This window comes from Xiphias gladius, chromosome 22 (genome assembly GCF_016859285.1).
Source record: "Xiphias gladius isolate SHS-SW01 ecotype Sanya breed wild chromosome 22, ASM1685928v1, whole genome shotgun sequence".
NCBI lineage: Eukaryota > Metazoa > Chordata > Actinopteri > Istiophoriformes > Xiphiidae > Xiphias > Xiphias gladius.
The window spans coordinates 21,730,550-21,750,709 of NC_053421.1; the positions used below are offsets into that span (position 1 = coordinate 21,730,550).

The 20,160-nt window shown below is 40.4% G+C and overlaps 1 protein-coding gene across 2 annotated transcripts; it reads left to right on the forward strand.

The window, feature by feature from the left end:
• The first annotated feature begins 1,907 nt into the window (after positions 1 to 1,907).
• eva1ba (eva-1 homolog Ba (C. elegans)) lies at positions 1,908 to 19,322 on the forward strand. Of its 2 annotated transcripts, none has more exons than XM_040118202.1 (4): positions 1,908 to 2,174; positions 12,894 to 13,058; positions 14,589 to 14,683; positions 14,804 to 19,322. In XM_040118202.1, exons 3-4 carry the CDS (start codon positions 14,617 to 14,619, stop codon positions 15,226 to 15,228), a joined length of 492 nt encoding a protein of 163 aa, XP_039974136.1. In that variant the 5' UTR covers positions 1,908 to 2,174; positions 12,894 to 13,058; positions 14,589 to 14,616; the 3' UTR covers positions 15,229 to 19,322. The 2 variants fall into 2 exon arrangements, with proteins under 2 accessions (XP_039974136.1, XP_039974138.1); XM_040118204.1 differs by having other exon boundaries at positions 1,908 to 2,054.
• Positions 19,323 to 20,160: the final 838 nt, after the last annotated feature.

Sequence of the window (20,160 nt, forward strand, 5' to 3'; positions counted from 1 at the left end):
GTGATGAGCCTGAAAGCCCTGTTTGTGCAATATTTAATGCAATCTCAGCTCAAGTGAGTCTATGACAAGGTTTTGTAGCCACTCATGGGGAGGCTGCTCAGGTTAGTGAGTGGGTTAATGAGTATGAAATATGTGGGATTAAGACCAAGATGTTCTTTCAAGCCGCAGCAGGGTGTAGCACAATAACAACCCTGCTCTAACATTGACCCTCTGGAAGAATAAAATGAACTCTTGATTTCACTGCTCTCAGCTTTTTTCCCCTATTTTCCCATGAAGAGTAGTGGCAACATTAATGAAAAACGTCACCATGCGCTCTAGAGCGTATGGCTTGAATAAAATTTGGTCAAGACAGAGCTTGGTGGCCACAAAGATTTATAGTTGAACCCACCGAGATGGTATCTGGCTCTTACAGTGGAGGAAATGTTGTTAGCAAAACTGGTTGCAAAATATGACAAGCAGAAGTGCAGAGCATGTGCAGGAAAGGTATATGACACGCTGCAGCATTCAGACACTAAAATAACAGTATAATTGTCAGTGCTGCCTCAGTTGTGGTCAGTCACTGATGCAGTTTCACGTGAAGATATCAGGAAAGTGTTTTGCATCTAGCTTGTAGCTGTCAACTCCTTCAGCATGGGAGTTGACATTAGTGTGATTACATGTTTACTGTGTTCTGTGTGAGGCTGCTTTCAACAAAACCATATGGCCTTCTCATTAAAACTGCACACTGTAGGTCTGGGAGGAACATGACTCCAGTAATAAGTTGCAAATGCTTATTATATTGAATCATGAATAATATTACCAGGAGGATTAATATTTTTCATTACCTTAAGTGACCCCCCCAACAAATCTGTCCATGATAAAAATGTAAATTTTAGAGGAATTGATCGACATTTTGGGAAATACTCATCCGCTTTCCTGCCAAAAGTTATATAAGATACCACTCTCACATAAGTACAGGGCTAGTCTTTGAGCTATAGCACAAAGGCGGGGTAAAACCTAGTCTGGCTCAGTTCAAAGGTAACAAGATGTGCCTACCAGCACTTTTGGAGTTCACTAATTACATGTCAAAACCTATTTGTTTAATACATACGGAGATTAAAGTGTAAAAACCCCAAGTTGTGGTTTTTCTGACGATTTCTTGGCTAGTTGGAGTGACTTCAGGAAGTCACACCGCCCAAATAGCAAATGACATAAACTTTTTGTAACTCAAGGCCGCACTAAAGTGCCATGGACCCAACTACAACTTTTTTTTTTTCTCCCAGTGAATTTTTTTTTGTCCTCCGAGCGTCCTGGGCACTTTAAGTGATCGGGCGCAGGGGATTGAACCCCGATAAGTCCATGCATAAAAATGGCGGTGTCTGCACCAGCCAGGCTAGCTGTTTCCCCCAGTTTCCAGCCCTCTCTCTAAGCTGATCAAACTGGCTGCTGGCACAAGCTTCATATTTAGTGTACAGACGTGAACATCGTATCCTCTTCCATCTAACAAGAAAGTGAGTAATCTTAATTTCCCATAACTATTCTTTTAAGACCTGCAAATCAATTCCACTATAAGAGATCAATGTGTGTTGGTGAAATCATACACTGCTTTACATCCACTATAAATACACAATATTGCTTCTTTGTTGTTGTTTCTTGTGACACCGGACTATGCATGGAAAAACTTGAGCTAATTTCACTGGAGTTGCTTTCTGCCTGTTTCCTTAACAACAGAGGGAAAAGTCCCCCCACACCCACACCACTCGCACCACTCACATACATACACACACAACCACTGCTTTCCTCCCTCCTCTATTCCCCGAGCTTGCCCTTTTTAGGCTGTTCCTCTTTTTTTTTTTTTTCATCCAAACGGGGGGATAGTATGACAGCTTTTCCTGCTTCTGGTGGATTGGAGTCAGGAGGGAGAAAACTCTGTTACTCACTCCGTCTCCAACTTTGAGAGGAAGTTACCACCTCTTCCCCAGACTCTGCACACACACGCTCAGGCAGACACACACAGTCTTCAGGACTTGACCGCAGCAGCAACAGGGAATCAACAGAAACAGTCAGGACTGCTTGTAAGCTTGTGTTTTTTTTTTTAATTTGGAGGGGAAGAAGACTAAGATTTGCAGTTTGCCTGAGGCTTTCTGTGTGGACTGAACAGTCTCAGAAGGACTTTTTTTTCTTATCACTGACCGGTGAGTTTGACAGTTCATTTCAGAGTATTGACAGTGTTATAGAAACCCCCGTGAACCACAGCTTTTCTGTCACTGTACTTTTAAAATGACAAACTTTTTCTGTAGTAGAGAGAGTCTAAAGTTTTTCTGCATTGCAGCTCATGTGAATTCAAACTTTGGTAGGCTTGTTTGGAGGTGCATGTGTTTGGGAAAACTTCCACGTGCTATAAAGTTTGATATCTGGTTTTCATCACAGCAGCTCCAGTAAGTTTTTATTTCAAATGAAATATGAGTTCCTTATGTGATTGTTTATATTTAAATAAACTGTGGTTAAATATGACAGAGAAGTGGGTGAGTTTTGGCAACAACAGAGTAGTATTGAGTAGAAACCTCGTTAAAGCCCTTTTATGTATGATGCTGTTTTTTGTTTTTTTCTTGTTTTTACTGTAATCCCCATATGTTTTCCCAGTATAACACTTTGGTTTTGTTGGTATCAGTCCTGAACAGTGTCAGTGCATCATAGTGTTATCCTGTCAAATGTGTGTGTTTTCAGCATGTATTCGATGGATCGGCGCCAAAGAGGAGCTGATGATGCACTTATAGTTGAGACAGGACAGGAGAGCCCGGGTATGGCTTTCCTGTGCAGCTGCACATTATTGGCTAACCTTGTGGTGATTAATTAGTTGTCACTTTGCTACAATCAAAGCAAACATCCTGTCCCTTTTTGTATTTTTTGTGAGGCCAGACGTCAGATAATCAGAGAAGTGAGAGACATCACAGGCATCACATTCGTATGGAGGTTTTAAGAGTACACACACGGTGCATATGGATCCACTACTTTTTCAGCAGTTCCTCCTTTTTATACATATCCGTAGAAACATTCATGCAGAACAACAGTTAACCATATGCTTCAGCTCTCACGGCTCTCTCTCCCTCTCTCTCTCTCTCCTCTGGACGTTTGTGGTTAGCAACTCTTATCAGGAGAAAGCGAGGAGAGGGAGGCGGGGGGTGATGGGTGGTGGCTGGAGTGGGCTGGGTTGCTCTCAGGGGTGTCATTTAATTTACACTATCTGACTAGGCAGGCAGCACTTTAGCTGTGCCTCCTCCAGTCATTCAGATAACCTTCCATAGGATGAGTGTGAATGCTTACTGTAATTAAGTAACACCTTCAACGCTTAATGGCTGGGAAGAGTTGACCCCTGCATGACCCCTTTGAGCTCCTCATGCCATGAGACTTTCATTTATCCAAAACCCCACTGACTCACTAATAACTGGGCCTGTCTTATCTGTCCTGAGGATGGTTGTTAACTTATTCTATTTACCCAGTGGTCAGAGGTCAGACTTTGATTTGAACTGCTTGTCTAAACTCCCAGGGTACCAATCTGTTTGCAGGGGAGATACAGAAAGTTTCAGCCTACACAAAGTCAAGATAAGTCAAGAGAAAAGAACCACACGTAGACAGCATTACACAGTGGCAAGAAATAAACACAACCACTTGCAATAAAAAGGGGTAAAACTTTATTCATAGTACATCTTGGATTAAACCCTCCACAGACAATGCATTTATTTGATTTAACGAGCTTACAAAAGAGTTTCATCCTATAGCAGTGTGGTCGTTTTCTTGCAAAAAAAAAAAAACCACTGTTATTACAAAACAGTCCCAATGGATGTTCTCGCAATCACATTTATAGAGCAGCTTCTTTAATTTTCAGTTTCTAATTTAGTGTTTGGCTTGGGGAGAGCATTATTATACTAAGAAATAAATTATCTTGGACTATTGCAGATTGCATTAATTAAATTAACGTAATTTGCAATCCCAGTGTAAGTTCAAAAATGTAGATCATAATGTATATACATACAGTATAATGTGTCTCTTATGTCCCAGTATTACTTGGACATGCAGAAAATTCTGCATCAAGGGTTCATTGTCGGTTGGTCAGGTTCTGTGTTGTAGCACTTTGCAAAAAGCTAGTACAACAGGAAATGTCAAACAGTAGTGAGTATATGGAAAAGCTTCAACATACATAAATCAAAATGAGTTATGATCACATGATGCAATTCTGATTGTTTTTTATTCCCTGTTCCCAGAATCTTTAAGGCTAGCTAAACATGGTATTACTTTTAGTTTAACCTGACCATCTGCAAAATTGTAGTTGCACACTTTCAGTTACAGTAGTTCAGATTTCGCCCAATGCACCCTTTAGGGCACAGTAACCTACCTTAACTGACAGTATGATTTTGACTGGCCAATACTGGAGACCGTCCAATGGTCAAACTGGAGTTTGAGTAAGATAGCTAACAAGAAAGAACAAACATCCAACAGAAACACATAGTGAAGAATTAATGTATGAAAACTTGAAATGCTGTCATAATGGATTTAATGGTGCATATTTAGGCAATGACATGGAGTCATAAGTATCAGACAGGTCAGCAGATCATCAGCTGATGTCTTTGAACACCAGCTATACACCCATTCCTATCATCAGAATGGTCCATTCAAAAATCTAATTGTTGCTGCTGGTGATTTGCTTTTACTCCTGCTAACTGTGATTTTTGCCTAGTGACTGCTAACTACTGCAAACTAAAAATGCATCCTATGTTTTTTGATTAAAGGGGATTCATTAACAATTAGTTGAACCTTACAACTATTTTCTACAGTGACTGTACTGAGTGGACTCTACCTGGTAACCTTATTAGTCTAAATAAATGATAAATAAACATGAAAAGCTAGTATTTGCAGCATAACATACTGAAATATCCCAATTGTAATATGTTCACACTCGAAGCCTCAAGCATTAAACACGAAAGTTGACTTACGTAGACATGTAAGCCTACCAATTTTAGATGATATGCCATGTTGGATGTTGAGCTGTGATTTGCAAACTGCTGTTTGCAAAGTTTTAACTCGACTTTTTGGTTATTTGTTTTAACAAAATGCAGCTACACCAACAACGTCTTTGACATGGTGTCAAATAGTTCGGAGCCAACTCTGAGTAAATTTTCAGTAAACATTAAATAAGTGAGAACTAGCAGTCTCCATTAGGTTCAAAGTTTGAAATCGCCCAACTTAATGGAGACTGTAGCATGTAGTGCTTTTGTCCTTATGAAAGTAACACTGGCAATTGCCAACCAATGAGAATTTGGTCCGATGAGAGAATACCAACCAACCAATCAACCAGTTCAACGGGAGACTACAGCCCTCATAAATAAACAGTATTATGGTCATCATATTATAATATGGAATGTGAAAAGTTTAGTTTCTGCACCTTTAATGGCGCTTCTCTTTAATAACTGTTCAAATAGCTGTTTGACATGTTAAGTCCACTGGGTTTGCATAAGCCTACACGCCTATCTTGAATACACACACACAGACACATACAGATGGGTGATAAATAAAAGAAAAAACCTGAAAAATGAGTGAAGAAACAGGATGACAATGCCCCCATCCATAGGGCACAAGGGGTCACTGAATGGTTTGATGAGTGTGAAAATGATGTGAATCGTATGCTATGGCCTTCGCAGTAACCAGATTTCAACCCAACTAAACACCTATGGGAGGTTTTGGACTGATGTGTTAGAACAGCGCTCTCAACCACCATCATCAAAACACCAAATGAGGAAATATCTTTTGGAAGAATGGTGTACCATCCCTCCAGTAGAGTTCCAGAGACTTGTAGAATCAATGCCAAGGCACATTAAAGTTGTTCGGGCGGCTTATGTTGGTTTTTCCTTTAATTCGTCACACGTCTTTACATGCAACCAGACACACACATACAAAGGGCAACACACAGACATCGAAACACACAAAAATGCATTTGAACATAAATAGAAGTGGTGGCCTTTTATTTTTCCTTAAGATCTACGTGAATAGTTGGTCAAACTGATTGCAAATACTAGAACCCCATGTATTTGCGACATGTTGCTTAAAACAGTATTAGCAAATGATAATTCACCCAAGATTAGTTAGTCCATTCTGGAGGCTGTATTAAATAGACACAACAATCAACAACAAATGAATTGTATTGTCTTATGCAAAAAACCTTTATAGAATGATTTAATGTTCAGAAATATCAGTACAATGATAAAACAGCACTGAGATCTCTTTTTTCTGGGCTGAGCTCATGTTTTGGAACAAAATCTCCAACACAAGACATTTCATTCCTTAGTCACAAAAACAAGTGAAAAAGCATTATTATTATTATCTCTAGAGCTTTTTCCAATGTGATAAGTAATCTTTTAAAAAATATTTCTGTAAGGTCTAAGATCTGAGGAGTTTACACATTGATCTTTATTGTAAAAATATGATGCCACTGTGAATCAGCAGGCACCGTGACAGATTACAGTGCTGTTGATGTTTCTCTAATTGCTACTGGTTGCTAGTAGAGGTCATTAAATGCCATGGACCATAAATAACTAAAACCATGCAACCAACCTTCACTTTCACTACAAAAACGCAGTCCCTGTCACAGCACCATTTCTGAACCCCCTAAATCTCATGGCGCTGCACCATGCTCATGAGCAAATGCTACGGACCCAATCATGGAAAGGGCAAACACGTGTTTTGTGTCACAGAGTAATCCGTAGGGCCCACGTAATTGATACGGTATGTGGTGTTGGCGTGCTGCTGGATGGTGGCCCAGATCGATGAAAAGGGTGAGATCATGGGTCTATTTTTGGCGCTTGGAGTTTAGGATGATCTAAAACCCACTTTGCTTTAGGGAACCATAGAGGAATGTTCAAATGAATCAATTTCAACATACAGGAACATACACAGACAACCAGTTACTGTCAACATTCAGACGTAATTGTACACACATGCACAAATAAACCTTTTCAGCAAACACACACACACACACACACATCTGTGGTTCCAATGTGGATTCCTACTGCCATGAGCTCTGCTTGGTTCGCTTGATTGGTACCCTGATAATGTCAGTATGAAGATGGTACATGGGATATCTCCTATTCATTTACATAGTAAAGCGTTCTGCCTCTGACTCACAACAGGAACACATCTGGACGCCATTAACCACTTGCCCTAACCCCAAGCTCACTCCCATATCTCCATTACCCTCCCATTACCTGCCATAGCCCACAAAATATATTATTCACAGGATAAGAAGTGCACTGTGGTGCACTTTTTATGATACAAAGATACACATGGATTCTTTCGGGCAAGGGTTGCAGTTACTTTGAATCAAGCTGGCTCCATGTTGACTTACTGAGTCATGTTTAATTAACTCTATCCTCGCTAAAAAAGTATACTATCTAAAGTCAAATAATAACTGCCCGACAATGCCTGACTGGTTTGATATTGTGTTTACTCTTGTAAAAGTTTTCATTCTTGAAAGCAAAGCTGTTGTTCATTGAGTCTATGACAAATACATGCCCAAAGCCAAATATATCAACACATGAAAAAAACAAAGCCTTCATTCAGCTCTATATCAAACACTAAAACATATTCAAGAAGTTTGGACTACATTGAATCTTCTAAACAAACAAAAATATCAAAGTTTGGATTGTGCACAAACAATGTAGGTTTACATTATTAATTTATTTCCAATTAAGACCCACTCAAGAGGAAACTCAATAAAAGCTGGGCAAGTTCGGAACTTGCATTCACTGGAGCTGTTTGTCTCTGCAGCTGGCAGCACACTGTTGTTCAGACTAGGGTCAAATGTGATTTAAAATGTTTTTTTTTTTTCAATCTGCAGAGGGTGTTAGATGGGTGAGATTTTTACATCAGGATAACTGATGTCAGTGAATATACAAAAATCAATATACAGTATACTGTCTCTGAAGTTCTTTTTGAACAATCTGAAAGTGATAAAAAGGCGCTGATGAAACAATCTTCTCAATTTCCAGTCACTTGCTTATTCTGGAACTTTCATCCATATCACATGGTCTTCACCATCAAATGAAGTCTGCTCAGGTGTCATTTAACCGTAGAAGTTTAAACTTTCGATGAGTCTAGGTACCTTGAGGACTTCTCATTCATGTTGGCTTAACATCTCAGGTTTACAGTTTGTTCTTCACTTTGGCGAAAGCAGTTGACAAGACAATGTGCGCTCAACAATCTCTTATTTGCTTGTTCGGAGAATTCAGCAGTTTTACACATTCTTCATCAGCTGATTTGGTTTCAAGTCCTAGAGGTGTTCAGAGTTTATGGACAGTTTGAACATCTTCAGTTCCATGATAACTGCTGTTTCCAAAGTCAAGAAGAGCTTGAGAGAACTGAGAGAAATCAGAACAATCTGACTAGTTTTCTAGTACTGACTTTACCTACACCTCGACTTTGGGAATGGCATGCAACAAAGGTCTCCAGCTAGAATCAAACCATTCTAAAGAATGTGTCTTAACCACCAGGCCACCAATATGCCCCAAACACTCTATGCTATATGGTATTCATTGCACACCTTGATTTTAGCCACTCTAATTTTTCTCTTTGGATGTGCTGCACAATTTGCAGTCAGACCTTAGCCTGACCTTTACTCTCAAAAACCCAAATGAGGTTGTTTCAAAATATTTTAGTTCACCACATAACTCAGCGACATACTGTATCTCATTGCTCTGGCACAAAATTAGCATAAAACCAACTATAAAAGTATTTGCAAATACTCTGACCCAGGTCCGTTCGGGGTCAACCTCACCTGGTGTTCCATTTCTCTGTCCTGATGGCAACCACATGCCTGTCCCGTTTCCAAATACAACAACCTTCCTTTAAGTCAGAAACTCTGGCGGGCCTTGACGAGAGGGAAGCAATACTAACAGTTAGCACAGCTTGAATCCCAAGATCTTCATGACAAGAGGAACTGGGAAGAAACGCACTCTTACTTTCTCCACAAATGTCCTTTGCAACCTTCTTGGATGTGAAGAAAATCTCGCTGCGGCTTCCACAAGATATTACCTTCATCCTGTGGACCTTCATGAATGCTTTCACAGACTCTGTAAAAACGAGAGCTCAGTTTGGACAATGTCTCTGTTTACCGAGTGGAAAGTGATTCCCTGCAGCTCAGTTGTTGTGGGGAGAGCTTGAGGTTCCATTATGTTTTAAGACTTGGAGACCACTCTCTGGCTTGATTACAGGTGTGTAATAAATGGCTTTTAGAGACATCCAGCAGATATTTTTGTGATACAGTTTCAGATTCTTTGGCAGTTTGTAGGTAGCTCTTAACCTTTTACCAGCGACTGAGATAATTTCTTCTTGAATAAGAGAATAACTGAGCCCAGACTGAGCTCTGATTCTGTATATGTATTTAAGGGGACTATGCAGAGTTTCAGAATGTGCTCCGCAAACTGAAAATAGTGAATAAATTACCCAGATTGGTTTGTTTGATGTTGTGCATCATTTAGTCCCAACTGATTTTTTTTCAGTAGCAGCCACAGAATCAAAGCAGCGACTTTTTAATGAACATAATTAAGAGTAAAGATACTATGTAAGATGCAAAAAATTCTTTTGGCAGCTTCTGTGATATCCTTTACTAGAAAGAATCTGTGTGTGGACTTGAGTTTAAAAACGATGAAATGTGATTAGATTAAAATCTGGCTAATTTCATTCTGTGAAGCTCCGTCCCAGGCGAACCTCAGAAAGATTGTCCATGGTGCCAGGAACTGTTACAGCTGCAGAGAAATTTAAGGTATTAAAAATATTTCTCTCCCTCTGCAGTTTGCTGAGTGTCATGACAATGAAGAAATAACACCTACTTGCTCCCTTGTGTAATCTGACCTTTTCAACTTCTGTGTGTAAATCAAATGCGGCTTGACTCCTTGGATAAATTCCGCTGAAGGGTTATGACATTGATTCCTTCATTGTGGAAGAGGAGTATTGTGGTTGGATGGCTTCTGAAACAAGTATTACTGGTGAAGTGTGTGGGAATAATTTCTTCTATTCTGTGACAAACTTTTGCTTTGGAGGTCTGCCCCTGTTCGGCTGATAAATCACCCAGTTGACATCTGTGTACAGCAGACAGCTCAGTCAGTCTGTCTTATACCTCAGACAGTGGTAATGGTGCTGAAGGAAGGCTTCTATCTGGATGTTGTCCCTGTGGAAAGGGACAAACCCTGTGGGAAGGAAGAGCCATTGTGGTTATCTCCAAATGGATGACAACAAAAATATGCACCCAAACCAAAGCAAACAATGCTCAGTTAGAAATAGTGTTTGACCTTTTCTCAGACCACAACAGCACACCACATAAATAGCTCATCGCTGACTGACAGATTTTGGAAAAAAAAAAGAAAAGCTGAGATGGCTTTAAACTTTGTCATTTCTTGCTGGGTTATATGTTGTTTTGATTTAATGTAAGATAAAGAGAATTAGACATACATTTCCCACACAATTTAAGCTATGTCAAGATGGGTTGCATGATTACTTAATAGTGAGCAGCGTGCAAAGGACACAGGAAGGGGATGCCTGAGTGTTTGACCTCAGGATATGAGGCTGGGAAAGAGCAAATGATAAGCTAGCAGGGACCAAAAAAAGACTAAACACTAACGTGACAGAAGCACAGATGTAGCACAAAGACACATGCTACAGCAGGTTTTGCCAGATCACTGGAAAATTTCATTTCAGCTGTTTTTATCTTTTGCTTCATGCATTCGACTCTAAATATATGGTTTTTATTTGTAATTAAATAATGAAAGGCAGAGGAAAGCCTTTATTAAAAGCCATTTAACTGAAATTTTATGCGGGTCCTGACTCTTGAGATATTGTCACTTTTATTGCAGAGCAGCTGGTGTGAAAGCTCTCACCAACCAGCACTCCCCAAAAATTGTGATTTAGAAATTTAGAAGTCCAAAACTTAGTTTGTTTATTTATTAGATTTTTGCCAAAGTGCATACCCTGGTCCTAGGCAAAGTATTGTTTGGAGTTTGGTTTGCTGTCAATTTTTTTTAAATTGAAACAGTCATGGGTCAATATTTGATTACCTCAGGAGCCATTGTATGAGGACTGCTGTTGTTTTCATTCATAATATTTACCGCACAGTCTATAATGCAACTTATGTTTGAGTAAAACATGATGAGAAAAAAATGATACACCAAATCACTATTGCACGACTCTTTTGTTAAGACGAAGGTCTCATTTTCAAGGCTGAAGGGAAGGGCAACATCTGCAATAGAAAAGCAAATTGGGTCACTTGGTGGAGAGAATGACTGAGAGTTGAGTCATGGATATTACTGGGGAGGAGAGGGTCTGTTAATAATTTCCTTCTTGGGGTAACACAAAAACACAACAAAACAACACGGCAGGATGATTAGTGTTTAGATGGGCTTTATGCAGGTCTCCAGTTGTCATTAACAACCAGTAACAGATGCCTGAGTCCTGATGAAGCTCAGGTTTGCTGCATTCCAGTGTGAGAGGAGGCCAGTCACTGTACTGTAGGTGTGCATTCATTAGCTTTGACCTTGGCTTGAAGAACAACTGTAGTCACCTGAGCCGTTCACATTATTACCCTTGAGACAAAAACGAAATATCTCATTGAAAGCCCGTGTTCTCTCACCTCTGCTTCGATAATGATGAATAGAGGCCATCAGTGGGGGCGGGGGGATTAGACTCGGTGGGAGGGAGGAGATGAACGTGTTCATAATTGAAAAGAAAGGAAGGAATCTCGACAGGAAGATAGTGCATAGGTCCATCCCTATGGTGTGGAGCAGAAACAAAAGGCCCATCGTCTCGCTCCCGCGGGCACTAAGGGGGTGGCCTGGAAAGCATGTTGCCATGGTGACCGCTCTGTCACTTAGCCCCCGGGTGCTGTCTCAGTCAGGCACTGCGCAGTGTACATAGGATCTGCCAAGAGTCAGCAAGATCAAAATCTGCCCTGGAAAGCACAGAGGCTCTGCTAAACCAACTGCAGCTGGCAGAGGAGCTTTTTCCTAAACATATCTATGAGTTAGAAAACTCCACAGCATAGCATTTTTTACAGCCCTCCATCTACCCACCTGGCATGTAAAGTACCAACCCCCAGCAAGTTGCAGGACTTTTATTGAGTAAAGGAAAGTGATTCTGGGGCTCTTTTTACAGTATATCTTGTAGATTGTTGTGGTTTGATTTGCTGGAAATATGAAGGGAATTTGGTGTGGCAGGGAAATTTCAGATTTTAAAAGTGAACCGTAAAACAACTATAATGATATTTGTCCTGTACAATGAATAGTACTGTAACCTTAGAACTCCGTACATTACTTTGAGATGGGACTAAGCATCGGTTAACAACATCACTCCTACAGCTGGCTAACTGCATGTGAGGCCTTTAGAACTGAAGTGATATTATAAACTGTTTTTAGTTCCTACCTACACAGATCCAATCGAATTGAATTAAAGATGTTGTCAGTTGAAAAAAAAAAAATCGACAATAATTTTGACCTAGTGAGTAACAAAGATTCTGGTTTCTTTGTTTTAAAAAATCATTTTAATATAAGGTTGACTATAAAGATAGTACTTTCTTTGCTTTTTATGAAAGCCTAGACATTCCTGTGCTTTTGCAGTCTCTGTGCATTTTACCCTGTGTAGGCTCAAGAGAGCTGGCAACTGAAAAGCCTGCCCCTAGTCTCTTGCTGGACCTTGTGTCCTGCAATAGGCCTGTCGCTGTTTGCATTGCAGACACCTCAGTGAGTTTGGCTCTAATGTAGCTTGACGTCTGTATGCGTGTGGGTGTCTGTGTGTGTGTGTGTGTGTGTGTGTGTGTGTGCGCGCGCGTGTGTGTGTGTGTGTGTGTGTGTCTGTGTGTGTGTTTGCTCTCGTCTCAGGGTTGCCAAATGAACTGTTTAGCCTGAGGACCAAAGATCACAGGCCTTGATCCAACAGCAAGGGAGCGAAAGCGAGAGGAGCGTGATCATTTTGCATCCATTCTCCAACTTCTCATTACGCTATGAGCTGGGACTGAGGTCGTGCTCCAGAGTTTCATTTTTTTGGTAAGTTTTATTTTTTATCCGTACCCCACTTTGTGTTAACTTCTGCTTTTACAGGAGAATGTTTTCTGTGTTTTAAAGTTCATTAGCGCACCACATTAGATAAGGTTTAGCTACACGTGTGGTTTTATACTTGAATCATACTGAAAGCTGCATCAACAAATAAGCTCAAAAGCTACACAAATCATTCAGAGGTATTCATATCATGATAGAGATCAGGCACTGAGGTTGTCAGTGGGTGTAATTTGGAGATAAATGTAAACACAAACATATGGTTGGTGCATTGTGAAGACATCCATACAATTTGTATGTAAGCATGGTGACATGTGGTTTGACTTAGAGAGCAATGCACACAGGTTAGACTCGGAGGGCTTCAGAGTTCGTCATCATTTCACAATAACAGAGAGATTTTTTTTTTTTACCACAGCCAGCCACAACACAAAGCACATGTTAAAGTGGGATGGTGCTAATATTAACTGGAAGGATTAAAGACCCCCCTTTTATTTTGAAGTGGTTTCTTCGCTGTTGCCACCAACATTCTTATGTGTCTCATGGCGCAACACCGTGATGTCATCAGGCCAGGGAGGTGGAAATTGTTAACAAAATGGTAAAAAGTGGAGGAGAAAAGCCAGAGTCAGCAGGAAAGGGCAGCAGGGCGGAGAAGGAGGGGAGCTGGGGAAGGTTAACGGAGGAAATACAGAAAGACCCAACAGCGCAACACGACCCTGGTATAGTATTCCATGCAGGCAAATCCAATAAATGTGTTTGTTTCAGATGTGAAACGGGCTTGTTTCTCCTGAAGACAAAAGCTACTTAGTGAGGAGGTAACATGAAGGTAACATAGAGGACTGCATACATATGGAGTAATTGCTAAAAATGAAAAACAGACTGCACAGGACAATGAACATGAACTGCTCTTGAATCTCATCGGGTGCATGGCTCCACCGGTTTTACTTTCAGAGAGACCTCCTTGGGAGTGTTAGGACTCACCGATGCTGGAATGGTTAAAAACACAATAGAGCTCCTCAGACTAACAGGATGCCAGGAGGACAGACAGCTTAAATGTCAGGGACACCATGTCCAAACACTACAAATAAGTCAACAACACACTTACCTTTTCCCCTGAGTTTCACAAGTTGATCTGGGAGTCCTATCATGCAGGAAAGAGTCCTTTGTGGCTACTTGGAAAATTGACTCTTGACCTCATTTATAGAGGGCTGCCATAATTCAGAGAGAATGGCGGAGGCAGAGTGCCATGTGCCAAATGCATTATGATGATCCCCTGATGAAGCCAGTACTTAAAGAGGACACAGAGGAGCTTTTGTTTGGCACTTGGAGGCCTCATCCCACCCACCCTGAGGCATATGTGGAAGTGCTGTGGTCAGTGGGTTTGACATCCAAGCGCTGCACAGAATGTAACACTGGTGGAAGTGTGGTTGACTGTAAGCACATGGAAGATCGTTAATAGGGTGTGTAGTTGCATTATACACCAAAGTCAGATTTAATATGGTGTTGAATGTTTGTTGTTTTCAGCTGTGAAGGAAACAAAGTCAAGATAACCATGGATGTGAAGAAAAAAGAAATGGACCTGCTGAGCAACAGCATAGCTGCTTATGCACACATTAAAGGTAAATCACACTGTGCAGCCCAGCACAATGCCTACACTGACCTGTGTTCATGATGTGAAAAAAAGTCTTTTATGAACATTTAACTCTGTCTGATGTTGTTCATTTGTGTCCTTTCCTTAGCAAACCCAGAGACCTTTGGCCTTTACTTCGTGCTCGGAGTGTGTTTCGGCCTGGTGCTGACGCTCTGTCTCCTGGTCATCCGCATCTCCTGCAAGCCACGGACCAACGTCGCCCCCTCCACGCCTGAGAAAAAACAGTTAAAGGACATCAGCGAGGAGGAGGAAGAGAGCGAGGATGATGAGGATGAAGAAGGGGACGATGTAGAGGCACCAGTCCCTTTGCCCAGCACAGAAATCCCTGTTGGTAATCATAGCAGCCAATCGGATGGGACGCTGAGTGTGAACGTATTTACCTCAGCTGAAGAGCTGGAAAGGGCACAGCGACTGGAGGAGAGGGAACGTATCATACGTGAGATCTGGAGGAATGGCCAACCTGATATCCTGGGGACGGGAACAGGGACCATTGGAAGAGTGCATTACTACTAAGAGGCTAAAAGGGAAACACTGTAAACTCTGTGAACGAGTGACAAAGACCTTTGAGTGGTCCCGGTGTCCCTGAAGCTTGCAAGACTTGAGAACCTTTGTTAGAAACAAAAAAAACCAAAAACAAGTGGAAACAGAACAAGCAGTGATGTCCCACACTTTGGGAACTTTGAGTTATTGCACTTCTTATGAAGCAATGTTATTTTCAACTGACTACATGGACTTAAACCAAGAGATGTCTTAATGACTGATTAATCCGCATGGAAAAGAGAATGAATGTGAATTGTACGAATGTGGGAGCTAATGGACAGTTAAAGTATACAGTCTATTAAAATGGATGGCGCTTAAGGACAGAAATGCACACAACTAGGTTTATGTAGGTTATGTGAAAAGTGAAAAATTAAAGCATAAATAAGGACAATGTATGTACTGTATGTTGCAATGAAGATTATTTGTTTGCAGTGAAAAAGAAAAGGAAATTACATTGTTTGAACAAGCACATATCAGTCAATTGGCGTGGGGAGGTTGGGGGGGGGGGATTATAATGTATAATCCAATAAAGATTGGAGTCTTTAATTAACATTAACTCCATGTTTGTGTTTTCAGGGATAATTCCAGCAGAGGAAATGAGAGAATTAAAGTATTAAGCTGAAATAATTTACTGGTGTTTCTCTTCGTAATGCTCAAATGTCAGACAAATCTAGCCAACAACAGAGCTCTTCCTCTCCGTACCTTTAGGCCATGGATTTATAATCAAGTTTTTTTTTTAAATCGCAAAGTTTTTTTTATCTGTATGATTAATCAAAAGGTAATTTTTTTCTTCATTTATTATTTCTGCTCAGTGTCTCTTGTCTTAAAAGGTTAAAGAAATACAGTTTTATAATAAAATTTCTGGGAACTCCAAAGCAGTCCTCTTGTGACAGTAAACATTTCTGCAAGGCCCTGATGAAGCCAGCGTTGTAAAGGGATGTTCTGATAGCAAAGTGTGCAGGATAACTTTGAATTGAATCATTTCTCTTCCTCTTAAAGAAAAAAAACTTGAGGTAAGTTGGAAAGCTAAAAGTCCGGCTAAAAGTCCGTCCATTTTACTTGAAGTCGATTTTATGGTTTAAAAAATCGTAGTTGCATCACTTCCCATGCCGGTGTCGCTGCTCCGTTGGTCTGTTGGTCATATTAGTTGTCCTCAAATGCCACTCCAAGCCGGAAGTCAGAGTTTTCATTCCCGCACCTCAAAACGTGAGACCACATCACAGAGCTAAGTAATAGCTGTTTATTCTACCGTGTATTGTGAAAGATGCCTTGGCTGTGCTGAGCTGCTTTCCTGTGCTTGGCAGTGATTTTAGCCACGCGAGCAGTGAGGTGCTGTGGGTTGATAAGTTGGTTGGTCCACCAGTTTGGTCCAGACTGATATGTCTTCACAACTATTGGATAGATTGATAAAAAAATATCGTAGATGTTTATGTTCCCCGCAAAGACAGACTACAAACTTAAGTGAGCCTCTTTCCTCTAGTGATATTTTTAGGTTAGAGTGATATATCTCAACAACTAAAATTTGGTACCGACATTCATGGTTCCCAGATGACGTATCCTAAAAATTTTGGTGATCCCCTGATTCTTTGTTTTAGCACCAGAAGTAGGTTGAAATTTTTGGCCCTAGTCATTCTAAGACATTCATGTATTCCACAGGATGATTTGCAGTAACTTCAGGAATCCCCAGACTTTTCATCTAAGGCCACCATCCAGTCAAAGTTTTGATTTTTCCAATACTTTGGTTTACGACCAAATACCTGAAAAACTGGAAAAACATTGGCATTGTGAGGATGTTAACTTACTGACAATAGCATTTAGCTCAAAGCACAAAGTATAGAGTTGCTAAACTATTGTAAAATTGCCTTTCTGCTGACCCCACTGTCTTTTTTGCATATCTTTGAGTTGCTAATTCTTGCTCTTGTGCTGCTGACATTTGTCTGCTGGCTGAATTTGCTCTAATGCTGTTAATACTGTATATGCTGACTGCTTTTCTGATCCTACACTGTTAATATGATGCTGGCTGCCAATTCCTGCTCTTATTTGTGCTTTAGCTGTTGATATTTGTTTGCTGGCTGAATTTTTTCTTATGCTGTTAATGCTGTATGTGTATGCTGCTAATATCTGTCCCTTTGCTGTTGATATAATGCTGGCTTCTAATTTCTGCTCTTATTCTGCTCATTTACAATATGTGCAGGGTTTGGATTGGTATTAATTGTGAATAATTGTGAATGCCTTTCCTGCAATGGTCGAGCTCATTTTTCTTTTGGTTGTTCAGCATGTGCAATATGATGCTTTCATGCTTTTGACTTATACAGTACAAGTGCCTTTGATACTCATGTTTGGACCGTGGGCTGAATGGGTTTTAGAAATTTTCCGATGGCTCACTGTACTGACTTGTGTCTCTAGTAGGGTAATATTGTACACTGGCTTCAGGGATGTAAATGTGACTAGGACCAAAGCTCATTAATGTAATTACTTCCCTGTAGTATTGGCTTCATGGGAAACTCAGCATGGCTTTTGTCACCCACAAGATAGGTAGCCATTTTCCCATTTTTTCAGACACTTTATGTTCATCTCAGTTAGAGAGAGAGTTCAATGCAATGACTGCTCGCTTTACCGTTTTTCTTTTGCATCTGTACTACTGCTGCTTCTATGGTTGCTTTGCCTCTCTCTATCCATGTGCTGATGGTATGCTGGTCACCGATACATAACATTATTAACATCTGCCTCAGTTTGCTATATATTTCTTGATTGGAGATGCTTTGGCCATACTGGGGCCTGCCCCACAGAAATAAAATAATCGCTAATTAGTATATTCTCTTCGTTGTCTGTGGTGCCTTGCAGAGGAATTGCCCACACGTAGTAGATTCCACATAATAACTGGTGTCAGCTATTGTGTCGTATGTGGTTTTGGGGGAAGAGGAGTGTATTTATGTCACTCCCAAAATGCTGCTGTTCTGACTTTGGATGCATGCTCACGCGGAATGACAAGGTCAGATCTTAGATGGCTAACATCAAGTCTGTATTCACATAATAAATCTGTTCCACATGAGTTGGCTGACTTAAATATTGCTTGGCTGCCAATAAGGACTTACAGAACATTGATGAATTGCCCGCACTGGACGAATGTTTGTACTGGACATTATCGCGAGTCGATCTACAGTGGTTTGGTGATTTACAAGTTACGAAAATATGAATTCTTGGCGTGTCAGTAAAGCTGTACAAAAGGAAAAAATTTACTGAATACTCGTCAGGGTATAGCATATGTCGACATTCTTTCTGTTGGCCAACCTGGAGACAGAGGCTTTAGTGTTACATCCTTGTGCTTTGAAGCTGGTGTAGCGTTGCATGGAGGAACGTCTTGGATGGAGAGGAAAGCAGGCCAAGAACTATCTCTAGAGTCTTCCTTTGAGTACAAACTGTGCTGGAGGAGTAGACAGGGCTAAGGTTTGCCTTGTGGCCCACTCTGTTTTCACATGGAGCCCACACTGAAGTCTTCTCTGTCGACGTCTTAGAAAAGCCTCTCATGTGGTCACAGGCTTTCAGAAATCAGTGGCGTTGATGGTGTGGACTCTTTGAAGTTGCTGTGTAATTATATTTGTATAGACCTCTTGTGAAAGGCCTCTACCTCAAAATAATAGGCCCTAAAATATGTTTTACTGGTCCCATGATTGAATATTTTGAATAGTGTCCTTTTCATTTTGCAGGATGTAATCAAGGCGCACATGTAATTACATGCAACATATTTTAGCCTTATGGTAATTATGCAGTTATGAAACAGTACATCAATAAAATTAAGTGAATATCAACATTAAGGAAATCCAGTTAGGGAAAGCCTGGGAGAGATCTCCACAAAGACAAACGTAATGCACAGTGTAAGGCTGTCATTTGTGATTCTTTGGCTGATTCCAGAAAACACTCCTTTATAGATAATAACATCAATAGCTACATCCATGCTATTTAACCACTCCCTTAAATAGTGAAAATTATTTTCATTTTGTTACAATGGTGAAATTTAAATGTTTTTCGGAGTGTAAAATGCAGCAAACAATATTATTCTTAAAATAATTTTAAAAGCAGTCCTTTGGGTGACTGCCTTATGATTCCCCTCTGTAAATGTCCCCACATTAAAATGATCTTTTTAATATGTGGCAGATTTATTATCATTTCCCACGAGGTCATGCATATGATTTGTTTCTGAACTGCTCCAGCCCTTTTCTTTGACAGAGGCGAACTGTTCTTTCTCAGTTCAGCTCGTCTTTCACTGTTTCTAATTTTAACTCCAAGGGTTTTCTTTGTATCTGACCTCTGAGCTCCAAAATGCTACAGTTTTCAACACTCAGTTTTCAGTATTCCCATCAGTTCTCTCAATCTTACTCGTCTTAAATTTCTCTAAAGTTACAGCGCACTGTGCTACGTTGTTATACTCTGAGACCAACGCAGCACTATGCTTCTTCCAAGTGAGTCAAATATTCACACAAGTGGTGTATTGTAATTTATAAGAGTGCCTGTAGTGTAAGCAGCACACATCATCACTGAGATTATTGTGTTTTATAGAGGTCCCTTGGTGAAAGAAGTAAAAACTTCACTTGTGTTTGCAGGGCCTGAAGAAAAGGTCATTCATTGTTCATATCTTTCACAAATTCTGAAATTTCTGCAATATCATCTGGCCCTTTGCTTGTTTACCCTCATTTATTTCACCCCTTGTCCCAGAGGGAATCTGCCCTTGATCACCATTATTCAACGCAGTTTTTAAAAATAGTATGTTGCCATGGCAGTTTTTAGAAGCACCCGGTCCCTGATGAGCTCCACATGTTGTCCAGATGTGCGCTACATTGGACAACACAAGTAGGCTTAGAAAAGAACACACCACCACTACTACCACCACTATTTGGAGCCAAACCA

Excerpts from the sequence above, each read along its gene's own strand:
- eva1ba (XM_040118202.1), top strand. The coding sequence starts at position 14,617 with ATGGATGTGAAGAAAAAAGAAATGGACCTGCTGAGCAACAGCATAGCT. Across the intron at positions 14,684-14,803 it reads TGCTTATGCACACATTAAAG|CAAACCCAGAGACCTTTGGC; the intron begins GTAAATCACACT and ends TCCTTTCCTTAG.